Consider the following 20,730-nt stretch of genomic DNA (forward strand, 5'->3'; position numbering starts at 1 on the left):
CCATTGAGGCGGCAGCAGCCCTCTTGGTGAGCCAGATTCCATTAATACGCGCTGACCTGCAGTCCCTCGCCGTGGCCATGACATCCAATCAGCAGTGGCTAGGCGAGAGAGGGACCAGGGCATGGAGATTGTCCCTGCCCCTGGTCCTTCCCGGGAGAGCAGAAAGGTTCAAATGAACCCTGAGATGGAGGAGACGAGCCAGCATCCCATATCTGGGGTCTCCCCTCAAGATGATTCCAATGTGGTCAACAGCCCCTCTGCCGGTGAGTCAAGCACCAGCAGCCACGACATCTGAGGAGAGATCTGTGCCGACGCAGGATTCCCCCTGCCAGCCGGGACCCTCCAGGTCTGTGCGCACAGAAGACGACCGCCAAAGTCATCCACAGTCAAAGGGCAATCAGGTCAGCAGCCTTCTTCCAGTCAGGCTGATAGCGCAGAGGTTGCACTGCGAAGGAGCACCCGCAAGCACTTAAAAAAAAATACACTGACACAAATGGGAACGGACTGGTGCCACAACAATGTAAATACGTTTATCACTAAATGTTCTTCACTAACACGTGTGTCGTTTTTACTGTGTGAATGACATGTGCCAGCATGTACCACTCATGTCTCATTCCTTTACATCATTGGCCTTTCAGAACTGCCAATGTATGCAATAACATCATTGCCATGCCAGCATTACTCATGTGTGTCTCCACAGATGCAGTAACATGCACATTGGCTCAGTCTGCTGCTGCCTCCAATGGTTGAGACAAAGATGTTGCAGAGGCGGACTGCTGCACAGCAGGTGAGTGAGGGTGCTGCGTGGCTTGCAGAGCTCATGGTGCTTTCTATCAAATGATCAATAAGGCGCTGTCGTGCATCCCAAGCTCCCACCTCGCCCTGCATGTGGTGCCCGAGTGCCCTCTGCCCTCCCACACGCCTTTCCTGTTGTAAGTCCTCAGTGTCCAAGGAGGAGTCCTGATGACATCTCTCCTCATACTGCAAGGCCTCCCCGCTATTGAATGCGTAGTTGTGCAGAGCACAGCAAACATATGAGCTACCCTTTCCGGCTCGTACTGCAGGGCACCACCCGATCTATCCAGGCAGCGGAAGCACATTTTCAGCATGCCGTTCGCCTGCTCAATGGTGGCTCTTGTAGAGCCGTGGCTGGCCTTGTATCTCTCCTCTGCAGCAGTGGGCCTGGCTCAGAGTCCATTGTGAATCAGACATAGTCACCTGCCCTCCAGTACAGGGCGTCAGTGAACTCCCTGATGCAACGGTGCACTGCTGACTGTGACCCTGCAAAGGTCTCCGGTGAGCCCCTGAACTGATGCAGAGGCATAGAAGTTAAGAGCCGCTGTCACTTTGAGGGCCACAGGCATAGGATGTCCACTGAATCCCATGGGAGGAAGGTCATCGCTGAGCAGGGCGCAGAGATGTGTCACCACCCTTCTCGACATCCGCAGTCGCCTCTGACACTGGTGCTCTGACATCTGGACATATGTCATGTGGGACCTGTAGATGCGCAGCGATCTGTAGTGGTGAGCTCTCCATGGGGGCTGCTGCTGCTCACGACCCGGGGCCTCTATGTGGGCTGCACCTGCCTGTTGGTTTTTCCTGCAGTGCAAATGGATCCTCACGACAAGCGGATCAATGTATATAGGGTGAAACATCTCCATTTCCAAGTTGCAATTACACTCGGTTCCTTACTTCTTCAAAGGCACCTAACAGGACGGAGATTGATGTTGACTGGTACAACAGGTGCTTTCATGCATCGACTATGTGCAGTGGCATGGCATTACCCAAATTATCTCCCACTAAGAGTGACACAGCATGACCACATTCAGATTGTAACAGCTGCATCGACTGGCCCACCAGCCAGATAACCTTTACACACCTACCATTTCTAGCACTTTCCCCATATACAGGGTGACTGGAGTGCCATTGCTGCTTCACTCATACAAACAATGGTGGAGGGCGACCCCCTTTACGGAGGGCTGGTCGCAGTACCTCCCTACACATCTGCAGAGTTATGCCCCCAGTAATACCACCCCCCCCCCCACCTTCCTTGATGCTTGCAGAGTTGTTTCCCGAGTAATACCATCCCCCCTCCCACTGTCCTTAATGCTTGCAGAGTTGTGCCCCCGGTAACACCTACCCCCATCCTACCTCCCTTGATGCTTGCAGAGTTATGCCCCAGGTAATACCAGCCCTCTTCCCACCTCTGTGAAAATGCTTGCAGAGTTGAGACCTGTCTCACAAAACTTACCTGCACAGGTTCTGATGACTGCAACTGCAGTCCTGCTGGATGTTATAAGTCATGATCAGGACAGCACGTGAGAGACGCCCGTTCGCCAGAAGATGCCGGACAAAGAAGTTAGAGGCAGCGGGATGCATAATGAGCAAGGTAAGTAGTGCTTTGCATATGTTAATTGGGCTGCTCCGATGTCCCGCTACCAACGGTAAAATGGAACGGGGCTTTCCCAGCATCGGAGAGCATGGCGGGCCTCTCCCGGAAGTATTTTCTGGGCCACCACAACCCCCGACATCAGGGGGCTGGTAAAATGCAGCTCATTGTGTAAATAAAACGTTAATTCAAAAGAATAGTATTTTACTATAGGAATTGTGACTTTTTATTATTAAAGGGGGAACGGAATATAAAAGTAGAGAAATCTTGCTACAACTATACAGGATGTTGGTGAGACCACACTGTTATGAAAGTACTTCCATTTTTAAATTATTTTTGAGGATGTGTTTTTTTTAAAAAAACAGGTCTGGTTTGAAAACAACCGTTACTGGAAGTCACATTCCTGAAGCTCAATAAACAGAAACCTTGGTGACTTGGGGATGATGTTTACAAGAGAAGTGACGTCAAGATTTATGGTGCTCAAGAGTGGGTTTCATTTTTGAATACTGTTTTGAGTTAGTTGGAGGTCAGCCTTCCAAGAAAGAAACACCCAGCTCAGTTCTTTCTTCACTTCTCTGAAAAGCCCTGAGAGTTCAGCGTGTGAGGGCGCTAAAACCCGATGCTGCATTTCTCCTGAGATGCCCCTGGAAGGCCTGCCAGATTAATTCTCGACGGTGCCTGAAAAAGAACTGCTCCAGAAAAGATTCCAGTGACCCGTCTACATGTACTCTGACACCAGACTGTCTCATCCGTTTTCTTCAAGAATTAACAAGAATCTGGCTAGAGTATTTTTTTTTATTTTGTTTTTTTTTGTAAATGATCTCTGCAGAGAGAATTTCTTTATTTTTCTGTTAACACATACACACACCCACACAGGTTAAGTATTCAAAAAGGGAACTTCCATATTTCAATCTGTTAATGCTTTGCTCCGTTACTGGATAAGTCTTGTTTTATAATAAACTGATAATTTGTTGTTTAATAAAGTAACCTGGATGGTATATTTTATTCTGGGATAAAGAGTAGAGTATATGATTAAATGTTTACCCAGTTACCGATACAGTCTAAGATATGTTGTGACCTGTGGAACTAGAAAAGACAGCACCCAGAGTACTGTGTATAGTTTTAGTCTCCTTACTGATGCAGGATGTATTTGCATTGGATGAAGTTAAGAGCAGGTTCGCTAGGCTAATTCCTGGGATGAAAGGATTGTCTTATGAGGAAAGGTTGAGCAGGTTGAGCCTGTATTCATTGGAGTTTAAAAGAATGAGAGGTTATCTTATTGAAACACAAGAGATTCTGAGGGGACTTGACAGGGTAGATGCCGAGAGGATGTTTCCAATTGGAGGAGATCTAGAACTAGGGGACATAGTTTCAAAATAAGGAGTCTCTCTTTTAAGACAGAGATGAGGAAGAATTTCTTCTGAGGGTTGTTAATCTTTGGAATTCTCTACCCTAGAGAGCAGTGGAGGCTGGGTCATTGAATGTATTCAAGGCTGAGTTTGGCAGATTTTTGATCAAAGAGTAAAGGGTTATGGGGGCAGGCAGGAAAATGGCATTAAGGCCACAATCAGATCATCCATGAATGACAAAGCAGGCTCAAGGGGCCAGATGGTTACTCCTGCTCCTGATGTTCATTTCAAGGTACGAAATAGTATTACATCTACTGTAAATAGATATATATTATTTGTCTGCTTTATGACCAGGTGAGAAGAGAGTCCAGGGGTCCCTCTCAGCCTTCACCTGGTCTTACCGTAACAGGATTTAATTTTAAACACCCTGTGATTTTAGCTCCCCCTTGCTGAATCTTTGTTCACTGCTTTCCAATTATAAAGGCAAAGAAACTAGCACAAACAGGTTTTCTTAGGTTTAAAGAAGAAAAATGTAAATTTATTAAACTTGAACTTAAACTCCAATTTGGTTGACGCCTATGGATACATGAAGCGCCCACGCTAGCATGTATACACGATACACACATGCAAATGGAGACCAAAAAAATGAAAAAGTTTGAGACAATATCTGAAGAGTGTTTGTTATAGTTTTTCCAGCTCACTGTAGAGTCCTTGATTGTAGGTAGATCTTGCTTTTCGTTGGGCCCCAGTATTCTTCTTAAAACTTGTTCACTGTAGGAGACTTTTCTCTCTTGGGGTTCATGTGCCTTCAATGGATTCAGAGGCTTGTGAGAAAGAGATGGGAACAGACATGAGAGATCTTCTCAGTCCAGGAGCAAACAGTCTATTCTGCGTTCAAGTTCTCTGTGGCTAGTTCAAAAAACCCCTGGAACAGCCAGTTAGTCATGTGACTAGCTCGTCCAACCAGTCCTGACCCCTGTGGATTCATCACCCCAGCAGGCCCTGAAATGTGCTTCCCGACCCCCTCACTGTCCGGTGATCAACATCCATTGAGTTGAATGTGTCAGGGAATGGTCCTTTGTCTACACAAGCACTGTCTGTTAGTATGCAAATGTTTTTTCCAGCCACAGCTGATCTGTTCAACAAGTCATTTCCTCGCTCCAGCAACAGTTAAACATCAATGTTCATATGGCAAAACCAATGTGCCTCATGCTGTCATGCAGACCCCCAAGAATATCCACTATTTTAGTTCAATAGATTCATTTGAACCCAAACTGATATCTGATATTGAGATACTCTACCAATTGTTGAAGATGGGTGAAGAATACAGTGGTGGCACAGGTTAGTTCCAGTAGCTAAAACAATTAAATATGTTTTTCTGTTCATTATATTGGGCATATTACTGAAAGCTTACCTAGCTATCAAGGCTATTGAAGGTGCTCTCAAGTCAAAAGGCACAAGTCAATCCACTGAACTACTGCCAACAGTACTGGTGCCTTTCTGTAGGTTTCATTCTCCACCAGCAAATTCCAGCCAAAAGGCTCATTAGGGAGCATTTTATTTTAATATCTGGACTTGCTACTTGGGTCATTTGAAGTTGGCAGTTGGTGAAATTTAAACAGTTAGAAACCTAGTAAAAGTACAGCACAGGAGGCGGCCATTCAACCCATCGCGTCTATGCCGGCCAAATAAACTATCCACCCAAACTAATCCCACCTTCCAGCACCCGGTCCATAGCCCTGCAGGTTACAGCACCTCAGATACATGTCCAGGTACCTTTTAAAAGAATTGAGGGTCTCTGCCTCCAACATCATTCCTGACAGTGAATTTCAGACACCCTCCACTTTCTGGGTGAAAAAGTTACCCCTCATGTCCCCTCTAATCCTTTTACCAATCACCTCAAATCTGTGTCCCCTGGTAACTGACCTCCCGCCAGGGGAAACAGGTCCTTCCTGTCCACTCTATCTAAGCCCCTCATAATTTTGTACACCTCAATCAAGTCACCCCTCAGCCTCCTCAGTTCCAGGGAAAACAACCCTAGATTATCCAATCTTTCCTCATAGCTGCAACCTTCAAGCCCTGGCAACATTCTTGTAAATCTCCTCTGTACTCTCTCCAGAGCAATTATGTCCTTTCTGTAATGTGGTGACCAGAACTACCAAGCAATACTCCAGCTGTTGCCTAACCAGAGTTTTATACAGTTCCAGCATTACATCCCTGCCTTTGTATTCTATACCTCGGCCAATAAAGGAAAGCATTCCATATACCTTCTTCACGCGCTATCCACCTGTCCTGCCACTTTCAGGGACCTGTGGACAAGCATTCCAAGGTCTCTCACTGCTTCTACCCCTCTCAATATCCTCCCTTTTAGTGTATATTCCCTCACTTTATTTGCCCGCCCCAAATGCAATACTTCACACTTCTCTGGATCGAATTCCATTTGCCACTTTTCCACACACTCAACCAAAACTTCATAATTCTGGAGTCCACGGCTTTCCTCCTCATGGCCAATTTTTGTGTCAGCAGCAAATTTCCCAATCATGCCCTCCACATTTAAGTTCAAATCATTAATATATACCACAAACAGCAAGGGACCCAACACTGAGCCCTGTGGAACACCACTGGAAACCACTTTCCATTCACAAAAACATGCATCGACTACTACCCTTTGTTTCTGGTCACTGAGCCAATTCTGGATCCAACCTGCCACCTTCCCCTGTATCCCATGGACTTTCATTTTACTGACCATTCTGCCATGCAGGACGTTGTCAAATGCCTTACTAAAATCCATGTAAACCACATCCACTGCATTACCCTCAATCCTCCTTGTCACTTCCTCAAAAAAAACTCAATCAAGTTCTTAAGACAGGACATAAAAACAAGAAATGCTGGAAATACTCAGCAGGTCTGGCAGCATCTGTGGAGAGAAAAGCAGAGTTAATGTTTCAGGTCAGTGACTTCTTCAGAACTGACCTTCCCCTAAGAAATATATGCTGACTATCCCCGATTAATCCATGCCTTTCTAAGTGACAGTTTATCCCGTCCCTCAGAATAGATTCTAACAATTTACCCACCACCGAGGTGAGAGTGACTGGCCTATAATTACCTGCCTTATCCCTCACATCCTTTTTAAACAATGGTACAACATTGGCAGACCTCTAATCATCTGGTACCTCACCTGTATCTAGTGAGGATTTGAAAATGATCCTCAGCGCATCGGTTATCTCCTCCCTGACTTATTTAGCAACCTGGGATGCAATCCATCCGGTCCTGGCAATTTATCCACTTTCAGAGATGTCAGACCCCCAAACACTTCCTCTTTCATTATGTTTATTGTATCTAATATTTCACACTCCTCCTCTTTAACTACAATGTTTTCCTTCGTGAAGACAGGGACAAAAAACTCATTAAGAATCTCTGCCCACATATTCTGCATCCACACACAAGTACCGCTGTACATCTGATGGGCCCTACCCTTTCCTTAGTTATCCTCCTGCTCTGAATGTACTGATAAAACACCTTCGGATTTTCCTTGATTTTACCTGCCAATAATTTTCCATGTCCTCTCTTTGCTTTTCTAATTTCCTCTTTAACTTCACCCCTGCACTTTCTATACTCCTCTAGGCTTTCTAAAGTATTAAGATATTTGTGATCGTCGTAAGCTCTTTTTTTTTTTGCTTTAAAAACTTACCTTGTAAGCTTTTAGATAACCAGGGAGCTGGAGATTTGGCAGTACCACCCTTAATCTTTGTGGGGACATGCCTACACTGTACCTATAGTATCTCGCTCTTGAATGCCTCCCACTGATTTGTCACTGATTTTCCTTCAAGTAGCTGTATCCAGTCCACTTTTGCCAAGTCACCTTTCAGTTTCGTCAAATTTGCCTTCCCCCAATTTAAAACCTTTACTCCTGTTTTATCTTTGTCCTTTTCCATGATGATGCTAAAACTAACTGTATTATGGTGACTATCGCCAAAATGGTCACCCACTGTTACTTCATCCATTTGCCCAGCTTCCTAACTGAAGACTAAATCTAGAATTGTGCCCCCTCTTGTTGGGCTTATGTGCTAGCTAAAAATGTTCTCTTGAGCACGTTCAAGAATTTTGTCCCCACTGTGTCCTTCACACTGTTTGTATCCCAGTTGATATTGGGGTAGTTGAAATCCCCAACTATTATTGCCCTAATGTTTTTGCACTCAGAAATCTGCCTACATACTTGTTCTTCAATCTCCCTCTCATTATTTGGGGGATCTATAGTACACTCCCAGTGATGTAGTTGCCCCCTTTTATTTCTGAGCTCCACCCATATGGCCTCATTTGATGATTCATTTAGCATATCATCCCTCCTCAAAGCTGTTATTGATCCCTTACCTAATAATCCTACATCCCCTCCTTTTTTATCTCCCTCTCTATCACATCTGAAAACTCTATATCCAGGGATGTTGAGCTGCCATTCTTGTCCCTCTTTAAGCCAAATTTAATTATAGCACATTGTCATGTGTCTGTCTATGCCCTCAACTCATCAGCTTTATTTACTTTATTCCTTGTATTTAAATAAATACCCTTTAAAACTGCCAAATTCCTTTGTTGCACATTTTTTAACCTTTGCTTCTTCTACCTTTCAGAGTCAGTCATTCACTAATTTTGCTAATTTTCTGCATCTTGTTCCCTGCCCTGAAATTGACATATCTAAGACTCCGCTCAGGTTCCCACCCCCCTGCCAATCTAGTTTAAACCATCCCCAACAGCACTAGCAAACCATCCTGCAAGGATATTTGTCCCAGTCCTGTTCAGGTGCAGACCATCCAGTTTGTACAGGTTCCACCTTCCCCATAACCGGTCCCAATGCCCCAGAAATCTGAAGCCCTCCCTCCTGCGTCATCTCTCCAGCCACGCATTCATCTGTGTACTTTCCTATTACTATACTCACTAGCACGTGGCCTTGGAAGCAATCTGAAGATTACTACCCTTGTGGTCCTACTTGCTAATCTCTTTCCTAACTCCCTAAACTCAACCTGCAGGACACTATCCCTCTTACTTGCTATAATGTTGGTACCAATGTGAAGCACAGCCTCTGGCTGTGCACCCTCTGGCTGTGCACCCTCGCCCTCCAGTATGTTCTGTAGCCATTTGGTGATATCCATTACCCTTGCACCAGGGAGGCAACATACTATCCTAGAATCACGTCCAAGACCACAGAAACACCTATTTGTTCCTCTAACCATAGAATCCCCGATCACTATTGCTCTCGTCCTTTTTCCTTTCTCCCTGCACAGCTGAGTCACCCATGGTGTTCCAATCATGACTCTCACTGCACTCAAAGGAACTCTCCTTCCCATCAGTACTCAGAAATAAGTACCGGTTAAAAAGTGGGATACCCTCCGGAGACTCCTGCACTACCTGCCCTGACCTCCTTGTCTGTCTCGCAGCTATCCAGTCCCTTTCTGACTGCGCTCTCTTAAGCACTGGGTTGATGACCTCCTGAAAAGTGCTATCCACGTAGCCCTCTGCTTTGCAGATGCGCCGCAGTGACTCCAGCCGCCGATCGAGCTCTGAAACCCGAAGCTCAAGCTTCTGCAGCCAGAGACGCTTCCCGCAGATGTGTTTGTCAAGGGCACATGGTGCATCCTTGACTTCTCACATACCACAGGAAGCACATTCCACTTCGCCGAGCTGCCCTGCCATTACTTAGCTTTATAATCAATTATTGCTAGTGCAATAACTTACCAGTTATTTGCAATCAGCTTTATCCCCTGCATCACGGAGACTGAAAAGGCAGACAAGAAAGAGACCAAAAGAGCACCTCCCCCCACAGCCAGTGAAATCCCCCCACAGCCAGCGAAATCCCCCCACACACAACTTACAGCCTCACTCTGTGCAAACAGCACTATTCCAGCTAGTAATCACTAATAAATTACAGGTAGTTATCCTAGGGCTTTATTTTAAAAAGATATTTTTTGAAAAATCTCTGCTCTATCCAAAGGTATCAACAGCTGCCACCCACCGACCAATCAGCCCACAGATTTCCCGTGATGTCACTGGTAGTGTTTTTCCCCCCTTCCCCCCCACTTAGCAAACAGATTGCGCACCAACACAGCCAGAGAGCCTGCCACTGAATGCCGCTGCCCCAGACTTCTGGTAAGCGAAGGCCTCAAGTCCCGCTCTTTATTTATATAGCTCTGCTCGGGTCCCGGTTCCTCACAGGTCCGCCCGAACTTCTGGTAAGCGATTAAGAAAAAGGGTTTGGGGATAGGGTAAGTATTTTTTTTAATCAAAAAACAGAATGAGGCTTTGGGGAGGGTACAAAAAATTGCTTTATCTCAATTTTCATACGGTGTTAGGTAAATACTATTTAGCTATATCACCAAGGCCTGTACCTTTCAGTATCAGGAGCATGCAATATGTTTACCATATATCAGATGTGCTTCATATAGCATTAGTAAATTGGCAGGCTTACATTGTAGAACATGTCACTACCACACTTAGGCCACTATGAGATTGTGGTCAGCAGCAGAGACTGCACTTCAGGTCCTGGAATACCTTTGAGCAATGCTACAGGAGATCTACTCATAATGATATAATGAGAGCATTTTCAAATTCAGCCACCTAGCAACTTTATTATCCATTCCTCATGATTTACAATACTCGCATTAACACAATGGTCAAAAATAAATGCAGTACCATAATGCACTACAAGTTCAACTTTTTGATTCCTTGCCCTATTATGCAGATCTTCATATTTATAGGTATTATAAATACTTAAATAAGAAAGCAAGAATTGATCACTTCAAAGAAAAAAATCAAATCTATAAAAAGTCAAAGGTATATGAAAATACTTTGCTTTATACAAAACTCCTTATAAACAGATTCCAATTATCAACTTAAAAGATTTTACATTCAAGTTTTGGTTAAAACATAATATGTGTAACAACTCCAACTTGAGGCAAACCTGAAAATATAATTGAAATTACAAAAGACCCGAGTCCACTGCCATTTTGTAGAACATTCCTTTTCTCCTCAGAAGTTCAGGTGCAGTATCGAACTCCACAATCTGACCCCTGTCCAGAACTATAATCCTGCAAAAAAAAAAGAAAATGCTCAGGGATTCAGGAAGGGAAAAAAAACCATGTCTATGCCACCATTGGCTATTAGCCACAGTAAGTTATATGGCATATATTTATACCATGTTTGGGGCGTTGGGCCCTACTCAATGTTTGCCCCTGAGCAACCTGGACACCAAAACTAATGACCTCTCTTTTTACTGCTAGCAAATGTCTGAACAAATTACGTATTGTGTGTTTTAGATTACTATCAACGGGAAAGAATTTGGAATATTTTATAATAATTCCCCTGAATACCATTTTGAATGTTCACATAAGCTTTACCATTAACATATTCTGCTGCAGGTTCAGTTCCTAGATTGCAACACTCAAGTACTATATCATTCAATTTTCCTCAGCAGGATGCAAACTGAATCTCGAGCTGTTGAAATGGTGTACGAGACACTCTCCATCATCCACAATATTATCATAACCTGAGCACCATTAGAACATTTCAGGCTTCAGCCAACCTTTCATTTTTATATCACAAACAGAATAGGTATTACTTCACCTCAAATTTCTGCCTCAATTCAGAGTCTTTCCACCAGATGGTGGTATTGCTTGTACTTTTGTCCCTATTACTGTCAAAGTAAAACAGAACCAACATCTGCTCAACTAGAGTTGGTATATGTATTCACTTACTTTTGACCCAATTACTAAGACAGAAGCCAGAGTAACAATTTGGCTGCCTTAATTTACAATCAATTATTTTAACTTCTCAAAAAAAACGTGGTTTACAGCAAATAAGCTGCACAAAATTGGTTGTAGATATCTAAATTTGAGTAATTTACCAATGATGTGTTGTTGAGTAAACACACTCAGCTCCCAAGAATGAATTTGAATGTGCAGCAAAGTAATTTTAGATCTGCATAAGCAATTATTTTGTCAAAATCCCAAGAATAAGATCTGAGGATTTCACTTTGAAAGTACACTGCCAGAAATAACACACCTCTACCTCAGCCCGTTTTTAAAAGTGTTTAAAAGTTCACATGTATTTTTCAGGTGCTTTTGAGATGACAATTAAGTCAATTATTGGATGCACAATGCAGGATGAATTGCCTTCAGTTTCCCAAAAACTATCCCCATACAGGAAGCATAGACTAGGTTCCATGCCCTTGCAAGAGAGCACACTCAGATTGGAACGTGCCATGGGGGAACTGGAGGTGTGAATCAACACACTGCAACACCATGATACTTTGAAATATACAGTGCTCTTAATTCAAAGTTGCTCAATTCAAATTATCATTTTTTTTTTTAAATCAGGGGCGGCACGGTGGCGCAGTGGTTAGCACCGCAGCCTCACAGCTCCAGCGACCCGGGTTCAATTCTGGGTACTGCCTGTGTGGAGTTTGCAGGTTCTCCCTGTGTCTGCGTGGGTTTCCTCCGGGTGCTCCGGTTTCCTCCCACATGCCAAAAGACTTGCAGGTTGATAGGTTAATTGGCCATTATAAATTGCCCCTAGTATAGGTAGGTGGTAGGGGAATATAGGGACAGGTGGGGATGTGGTAGGAATATGGGATTAGTGTAGGATTAGTACAAATGGGTGGTTGATGGTCGGCACAGACTCGGTGGGCCGAAGGGCCTGTTTCAGTGCTGTATCTCTCTCTCTCTCACTACATTCCCACTTTTGTTATTAATTCAAATTACTGGATAATTCCAGGATTAAAAATAGACTTCAAATCAGCAGCAGTACCTACCTTTAAGTCATGGAGACTTAAGAGGCAATGTTAACCAAGGTCCACCAAGCAGGCAGAGCAGATAGGCATTTAAAAATGGCTAAGGGACAGACACATATATGTCCCACTATCTTCCCACAGGCTTCAATTCTCTCAGCAGATAAGACAGACCTGCGCAGGACACCAGCAGAGTCCTTCTTTAAATATGCAGATTGGGCTCCAATGATATAATTGCAGTAAAATTACAGAAGATGGCATAGAAGCGACTTGACAAATCGTACCTGATCATACAGACAAATTATTTCCTGTTGATCTTCAATTAATGGCACAAATTGAAGAATATGAATTTATTCCACCGCTACATGCAATTATCCAACAAATTCCAAAAGATTATATAAGTTTAAAACTAAATTTTATACTACCGTGTATAATCAATAATGGTGTTGAGACGATGTGCTACTGTAAGCACAGTACATTTAGCAAACTGGTTTCTTATTGTTGACTGGATGAGTTTGTCGGTTTCTAGATCCACAGCAGCTGTAGCTTCATCAAGAACTAGAATTTTAGATTTCCGAAGAAGAGCCCGTGCTAAGCAAAGCAGCTGTCGTTGTCCAACACTGAAATCACAAAATATTTTGAATTTGCACTTTATTCTTCTTTCCATACAGTGCCTTGATGTAATCCGTATTCCTAATCTAAAATAAACTATGTCTTTACGACCAAAATGAATTTTGTCTGCTTGCATTATAAAGTGCTTAATGGGGAAGATCAAAAATTGCTATAAATTGGAGGAGATTTTCCAGAGTTTCTCCTACTCATCCACTGTAACATTAGTGTAAGAGCTTAGAAACCAAACATTTAGAACAGATCAGTTGGACAGCTCAGCACATTAACATTGATAGAGTAAACCGAATTTGTTAAATGAAATACCAGTTTTCTCACAAACCTAATTTCTTTGGCTCCCTCAAACAGGTATAACACAGAGCAGGCATGTTTCTTTACATGCACTGAAGCACGAAACACAATGCAGTGTATATCCCAGCAATTTCTCAATTTTATTGTTGTACAACTTTCCCGTATGGCAGGGGAAGAAATCACCCGAGATTCAAAACGCTATTCAAATCTTTGCTGGTTGATAATTCTGCATTCTTGTATTATAATTCCAGTGGCCCTTTTAGTATTGGGATTAACTTTATTTTCTAGCTTCTCCTTTCCATTTCCTGCTGTTTGTTCTTGAAGAGTCAGGCAGGAAGACATTTTCAAACCTGTGATCTCAAAATCAAATTTTTGTTAAAAAACAAATTATGCACATTTATCAAAAAATATACCAGCTTGCCTTTGTCACATTTCCTGTGTCATAATTTTATATAGAACTTACTTGCAGCTGAATTTTATAACAGATTTAAACCAAAGTGATTAAACTATGAATACCAACCATTTTGATAGGTTAACAATATAGGCTGGATTTTGTTGTCCAGAAAAAGGTGGCCGCCCCGCCACGATTCTGCAGCGGGCAGCCACTTAACATACTGGTGGGGGCTGCATTGGCAACGGCATCACCTGTTGCCATAACAGGTGCTGGTGCCATCTTTAAAAGGCTACCAGCCCTTTAAACAGTTCAACATAATGCAGAGTTGACCCCTTCCCCACCTCGGTGGTGCCAGCTTCTCATGGATGGGGAAGTGAAGGTCCATGAGTGCCGCAGGACAAGCTCAAGATTGGGAACTGAAGGCAAGATCGCAGCGAATTACATTTAAATTTATGCAGAGATATTTTAAGTATGGAAAGTAAGGGCCTGTTGCAGAGCGGCAGGAGGTGGCACCGCCGGGAAGATCAGGCCCGGCAATCCTGGTGTCAGGCTCTATGACAGCCGTTGCCGTTCAATTCTCCAGCCTGTCCCACCACAAAAGCAGACGTCGGGCTGAGAACAAAATCCAGCCCTATATTAGTGGGCTAATCTGTCACATTTCTTCAAAAATGCCAGCTACTTAATGTTGAGTATTCAACTTGGAGACATAACTGACAATCACTTCACAAGATCCTTAACCAACAACTGAACGCGAGAGTGACAAACTTTTTTAAAAAACGTGTAAAATTCAAGCTAAAAGTTGCTATCACAACCAATTACAAAATCTGTTTCTATTGTTATTCATATTATCACTGGTTTTTCCACAAAATTCAACAGATTTGAGTTATAAATTGAAGTCAAATTGTATCATTTCAGAAAACATCAAAACTACAAGTTTTATTCAGTGGTGTTGTTTAATAAATTCTCATTCAAAACGATTTGGGCAGAATTAATTTCTGCATTATATTGTTAAAGCATTTTACCTCAGATTCTCTCCTCCTTCAGAACATTCGTGATTCAATTTGTCAGGAAGGCCAGACACAAATGTTTTCAGGTGAGCCAGTTCCAAAGCTTTCCATAAATCTACATCAGAGTATTGGTCAAAGGGATCCAAATTCATTCGAAGTGAACCAGAGAACAATACTGGGTCCTAACAATTAATTTCATATTACACTCGATCAGTTATAAGAATTACAATATGATACATTGTAGATCAGGTTAACTAAAAAAAATACTTCAAAGAAAAAAATCATACTGCAATTATGCACCTGAGGTATAATAGTAATCTGAAACCGGAGATCATGAAGGCCTATTTTAGCAATGTCAATTCCATCAATGTAGATTTGTCCTTCAGCAGGTTCAATTATTCGAAACAGGCCAAGTGCAAAAGAAGATTTCCCTGCCCCTGTTCTTCCAACTATTCCAATCTACAGAAGAAAGAAAAGTTACAAGATTGCCAGTGAAATTTAAAGCATGTCATATCTACAAATGGATATGAAAAATCAAAGATGATTTTGAGGGTGTAATAACATATTGACATCACATCCAAAAAGGCAAAACTATTCCTTTAATCTAGACTCTAACAATAAAACTTAAACCTCAAAAGGTTGTAATCTCTGGATTACTCCCGGTGTCACGTGCCAGTGAGTATAGGAATAGGAGGATACAGAAGATGAATACGTGGCTGAGGAGGTGGTGCAGGAGAGAGGGCTTTAGTTCCTGGATCACTGGGTCTGTTTCTGGCAAAGGTGGGACCTGTACAAGTTGCACCTGAACCGGAACCAACATCCTTGCTGGGAGATTTGCTAGTGCTGTTGCGGGGGGTGGTTTAAAACTAATTTGGCAGGGGGATGGGATACACAGTGGAGTCACAATAGGCAGTGATGTACAGTCAAATATTGAAGAGAAACTGAGTCAGTCTGGAAGGCAGAGCAAATATAGACCTGTTAAAGGCACAAGTGAAAAATGCAAGGCTGGATTGCATCTATTTTAATGCAAGGAGTCTTACTAGTAAGGCAGATGAATTGAGGGAATTGATTAGCACATGGCATTATGATATTATTGCTATCACAGAGACATGGTTGAGGGAGGGACAGGACTGGCAGCTCAATATTCCAGGGTATAGAATCTTCAGGCTTGACAGGGAAGGGGGCAAAAGACGAAGTGACATTGCACTGTTGATCAAGGAGTCAATTACTACAGTAAGGAGGGATGATATCTTAGAAGGTTCCTCAAATGAGGCCATATGGGTAGAACTTAAAAACAAAAAAGGGGGTAATCATTTGGCTGGGAGTGTACTACAGGCCTCCAAACAAACAGTCAGGGAGAGATAGAGGAACAGATATGTAGACAAATCTCAGAGAGGTGTAAAAATAATAGGATAATAATAGTAGGGGATTTCAACTTCCCCAATATCAACTGGGATAGTCTTAATGCAAAAGACTTAAAGGGGGCAGAATTCTTAAAATGCATACAGGAGAATTTTTTGAGCCAGTACATAGATAGTCCTACAAGAGAAGGAGCAGTATTGGACCTAATCCTAGGGAATGAAGCCAGACAAGTGGTAGATGTGTCAGTGAGGGAACATTTTGGGGATAGTGACCATAACTCAGTAACAGTTAAGGTAGTTACGGAAAAGGACAAAGATGGACCGGAAATAAAGGTACTGAATTGGGGGAAGGCCGATTTTATGATAAAACAAGATCTGGCCAAAGTAGGCTGGGAGCAGCTACTTGTAGGAAAGTCAACATCAGATCAGTAGGAGTCAAAGAGGAAATAGTGAGCGTTCAGAGCCAACATGTACCCATTAAGGTGAATGGTAGGACCAATAAGTCCAGGGAACCCTGGATGTCAAGGGATATAGACGATTGGATCAGAAAAAAAAAAAGGAGGCTTATGGCAGATTCAAAGCACTGAAAACAGTCGAGGCACTAGAGGAGTATAGAAAGTGTAGGGGGGTACTTAATACAGTAATTAGGAGAGCGAAGAGGGGACATGAAAAAACACTGGCGGGCAAGATAAAGGAAAATCCTAAGACGTTTTATAGGTATATTAAGGGCAAGAGGATTAGCAGGGAAAGAGTAGGGCCCATTGGGGACCAAAATGGCAATCTGTGTGTGGAGTTGGAGGACACAGGTGAGGTTTTAAACGATTACTTTTTATCTCTGTTCACTATGGAGAAGGACAATGTATGTGTAGAGATCAGGGAGGGGGATATACTTGAACATATTAGCATTAAAAGGGAAGTAGTATTAGCTGTTTTAGCAGGCTTAAAAGTGGATAAATCCCCAGGCCCAGATGAGATGTATCCCAGGCTGTTATGTGAGGCAAGGGAGGAGATTGTAGGGGCTCTGACACGAATTTTCAAATCCTCTCTAGCCACAGGAGACATACTAGAGGATTGGAGGACAGCGAACGTTGTACCATTATTTAAGAAGAGTAGCAGGGATAAACCAGGTAATTACAGGCCAAGGAATCTAACATCAGTGGTTGCGAATCTATTGGAAAAAATTCTGAGGGACAGAATTAATCTCCACTTGGAGAGGCAGGGATAGTCAGCATGGCTTTGTCAGGGGGAGATCGTGTCTAACTAAATTGATTGAAGTTTTCAAGGTGGTGACTAGATGTGTAGATGAGGACAAAGCAGTTGATGTAGTCTACATGGACTTCAGTAAGGCTTTGATAAGGTCCCGCATGGGAGATTGGTTAAGAAGGTAAGAGCCCATGGGATCCAGGGCAATTTGACAAATTGGATCCAAAATCGGCTTAGTGGCAGGAGGCAGAGGGTAATGATCGAGGGTTGTTTTTGCGAGTGGAAGCCTGTGACCAGTGGGGTACCGCAGGGATCGGCGCTGGGACCCTTACTATTTGTAGTGTACATTAATGACTTAGATGTGAATATAGGAGGTATGATCAATAAGTTTGCAGATGACACGAAAATTGGTGGTGTCGTAAATAGTGAGGAGGAAAGTCTTAGATTACAGGACGATATAGATGGGCTGGTAAGATGGGCGGAGCTGTGACAAATGTAATTTAATCCTGAGAAGTGTGAGGTGATGCATTTTGGGAGGACTAACAAGGCAAGAGTGCATACAATGGATGGTAGGACCCTAGGAAGTACAGAGGGTCAGAGGGACATTGGTGTACTTGTTCATAGATCACTGAAGGCAGCAGCACAGGTAGATAAAGGTGGTTAGGAAAGCATATGGGATACTTGCCTTTATTAGCCAAGGCATAGAATATAAGAGAAGGGAGGTTATGATGGAGCTGTATAAAATGCTAGTTAGGCCACAGCTAGAGTACTGTGTGCAGTTCTGGGCACCACACTATAGGAAGGATGTGACTACACTGGAGAGGGTGCAGAGGAGATTCACCAGGATGTTGCCGGGCTGGAGCATTTCAGCTATGAAGAGAGACTGGAAAGGCTAGGGTTTCTTTCCTTAGAGCAGAGAAGGCTGAGGGGAGATATGATTGAGGTATACAAAATTATGAGTGGCATAGATAGGTTAGATAGGAAGAAACGTTTTCCCTTAGCGGAGGGGTCAATAACCAGGAGGCATAGATTTAAGGTAAGTTGCAGGAGGTTTAGAGGGGATTTTAGAAAAATATTTTTCACCCAGAGGGTGATTGGAATCTGGAACGCCCTGCCTGAAGATGTGGTAAAGGCAGGAACCCTCACAACATTTAAGAAGTATGTAGATGAGCACTTGAAATGCCATAGCATACAAGGCTACGGGCCAAGTGCTGGAAAATGAGATTAGAATAGTTAGGTGCTTGATGGCCGGCACAGACACGATGGGCCGAAGGGCCTGTTTCTGTGCTGTATAACTATGACTCTATTATAAACTTAGACATGGAGTTAAAAAAAGGGACAAAAGCAACATTCAAAATACATGCTTTGCTATTCCTTTGAGACTTGGTATTCGGTCTTTTTCTTGCTTTTCGAAATTGTTTTATATGTATTCAATATTTATTGAACAACTCTAGTATTCAGCAACCTTCCCCCTTCCACTAACATTTTGACAGTTTTACATTTGTTATAATTTTCAAGCATACTCTGGAGCAACGAGAGGAAAAATATCCTTCCAGGGAAAGAAAATACCGACCAGTTTATATGCATTATTAGTACAAGCGTCTGAGCAAATTACATGACGGTAATCAGAACAGACATGTAATCTGTCACGATTCACATTGCAACTCCTCTCATTAATCTGCAGACACCTTCTGCAAAACAAGTACCAAAACCTGGCCATAAACTTAATTGTGAGGCAGAAATTGACAAGCTTGTAATTAAAATGCATGATTAAAGAAATATTTAGATATTAAAAACTAAATCAGCAGCTTGCTAAAACCAGTAGTCATTAAACCTAGAGTTAGCTTATTATGCAATGATGTTTCCAGTCAATGACCTTTTTAAACAAGTGCACCAACTCAGCTAAATATTACTTTTACTCAGTAGTATTGGTCTTCAGAGTTCTGCCACTAACCTTTTCACCTCCATTTATGGATACAGTAATGTCCTTCAGAGCTAAGTCAAGATCTTCTCTATATCGTATTCCATAGTTGATAAATTCTATCTTGCCTTCCCAAGGCCATCTTTTAGGTGGTCGGCTATTTTTGATAACCCAACGTGCCTATGTGGATTTTTAAAATCATTAATACCTGGATGTAACATGCATTTCCAACAGATACAATTACCAGAATGGTCTTATGCCATACTTTAAGAATTAGTCTTTGTTGAAGATATGGCAAATTAAATTTAAATCCATGACTACAAAAAAGCAGAAGACAATATAGCTCAAAAGACTTTTATTAGTTATTCTTTTCTCAAGTTATTGAGTAAATTATTACTGACAAACAGGCTTTGCATCAAAACTGTAATATTAATGGCAATGATTCAGGTCATCGACAAGGCTCCAACTAAGAAACATTCTGGGGCCTACTTAAGATGCATACATAATATCAATATCAAGTCAGGGCACATCCCAAACTGTTTGTTGCCTGGCAGGAGCCCAACTGGTCAGCAGCCAAGGTAAGTATCTGAAAGGTCCTTCCATTTGAATGCCTTGTGGGGCAGGATCAGATTGTCCCCTCAGGCATCTCAAGGTGTATTTGGGCCTCCCCACAATTGCAAGGGAATCCCAAGCCCTCAAACGCTCTCTGACCGCTGACCAAAGGAATCCCAAGCATCAGCCTGGATTTCCCTGGTAGCCCTCCATTCACGGACTGCTGGGAACCATTCCAACAGGTCCCCAGCTGCAGCTATTACCGCCTGCAGCCAAATTCCCACCACCACCCAATGCCTAGGAAGTGAATATAGTCAGGTGTCAGGAGTCCAGGAAATTTTATTTAACTGAGGCTCTGTCAATTAGGTTACTGGGGCCTCCATGTCCCCAACATATCTGGGTGTTCCGCCTGCTACTAGGCTTACGCACACACTCCCACACATCCACTCTGTAAAAATCAAGGCCATTGTCTTTGTAATCACTAGTACATCACCCAACGTCAACTTAACACAATCTGAAATTCAACTAACCCCACAGGTGTAATACCACTCCCACACCTCAGCACAAAACAGTCACTTAAAAAAAAACGTATTTCTGATTTTACATAATATTCCACATTGTGTGTTGAAAAAAAAAAAAAAAAAATCTATGCACACATTGGGACAAGGTTGTATTTTCAAAAATAACAACCAATAGTTGGCACAGTGAATACCTGCAACACCTGCAAGCTGCAAGATACCTGGCTCATGCCAATTACTTTCTAAAACTCACATGTACAGTGCATATATTCAGTTATCTTCTGAAATCTATAAATTTGTGTTTTAATATTGAGATGTCAGAATGAGCTCAGTCTTGCTCTGCCC

General features: G+C 42.7%; 1 protein-coding gene across 3 annotated transcripts in view; it reads right to left on the reverse strand.

Moving 5' to 3' along the window:
• Window positions 1-4,412: 4,412 nt before the first annotated feature.
• Window positions 4,413-20,730, reverse strand: part of abcc1 (ATP binding cassette subfamily C member 1 (ABCC1 blood group)) — a 106,398-nt gene continuing 90,080 nt past the window's right edge. Inside the window, exons 27-32 of one of the 3 annotated variants that reach the window (XM_068056212.1) lie at window positions 19,349-19,495; window positions 15,131-15,289; window positions 14,846-15,012; window positions 12,937-13,131; window positions 10,688-10,814; window positions 4,413-4,562 (exon numbers count right to left, since the gene is read on the reverse strand). In XM_068056212.1, the coding sequence (XP_067912313.1) occupies window positions 10,706-10,814; window positions 12,937-13,131; window positions 14,846-15,012; window positions 15,131-15,289; window positions 19,349-19,495 (777 nt within the window). In that variant the 3' untranslated portion in view covers window positions 4,413-4,562; window positions 10,688-10,705. Of the gene's footprint in view, window positions 4,563-10,062; window positions 10,815-12,936; window positions 13,132-13,154; window positions 13,780-14,845; window positions 15,013-15,130; window positions 15,290-19,348; window positions 19,496-20,730 lie in introns of those variants that run through there. The other 2 variants (XM_068056211.1, XM_068056213.1) reach the window with 2 other exon arrangements.

Source organism: Heterodontus francisci, chromosome 24 (genome assembly GCF_036365525.1).
Source record: "Heterodontus francisci isolate sHetFra1 chromosome 24, sHetFra1.hap1, whole genome shotgun sequence".
NCBI classification, from domain to species: Eukaryota; Metazoa; Chordata; class Chondrichthyes; order Heterodontiformes; family Heterodontidae; genus Heterodontus; species Heterodontus francisci.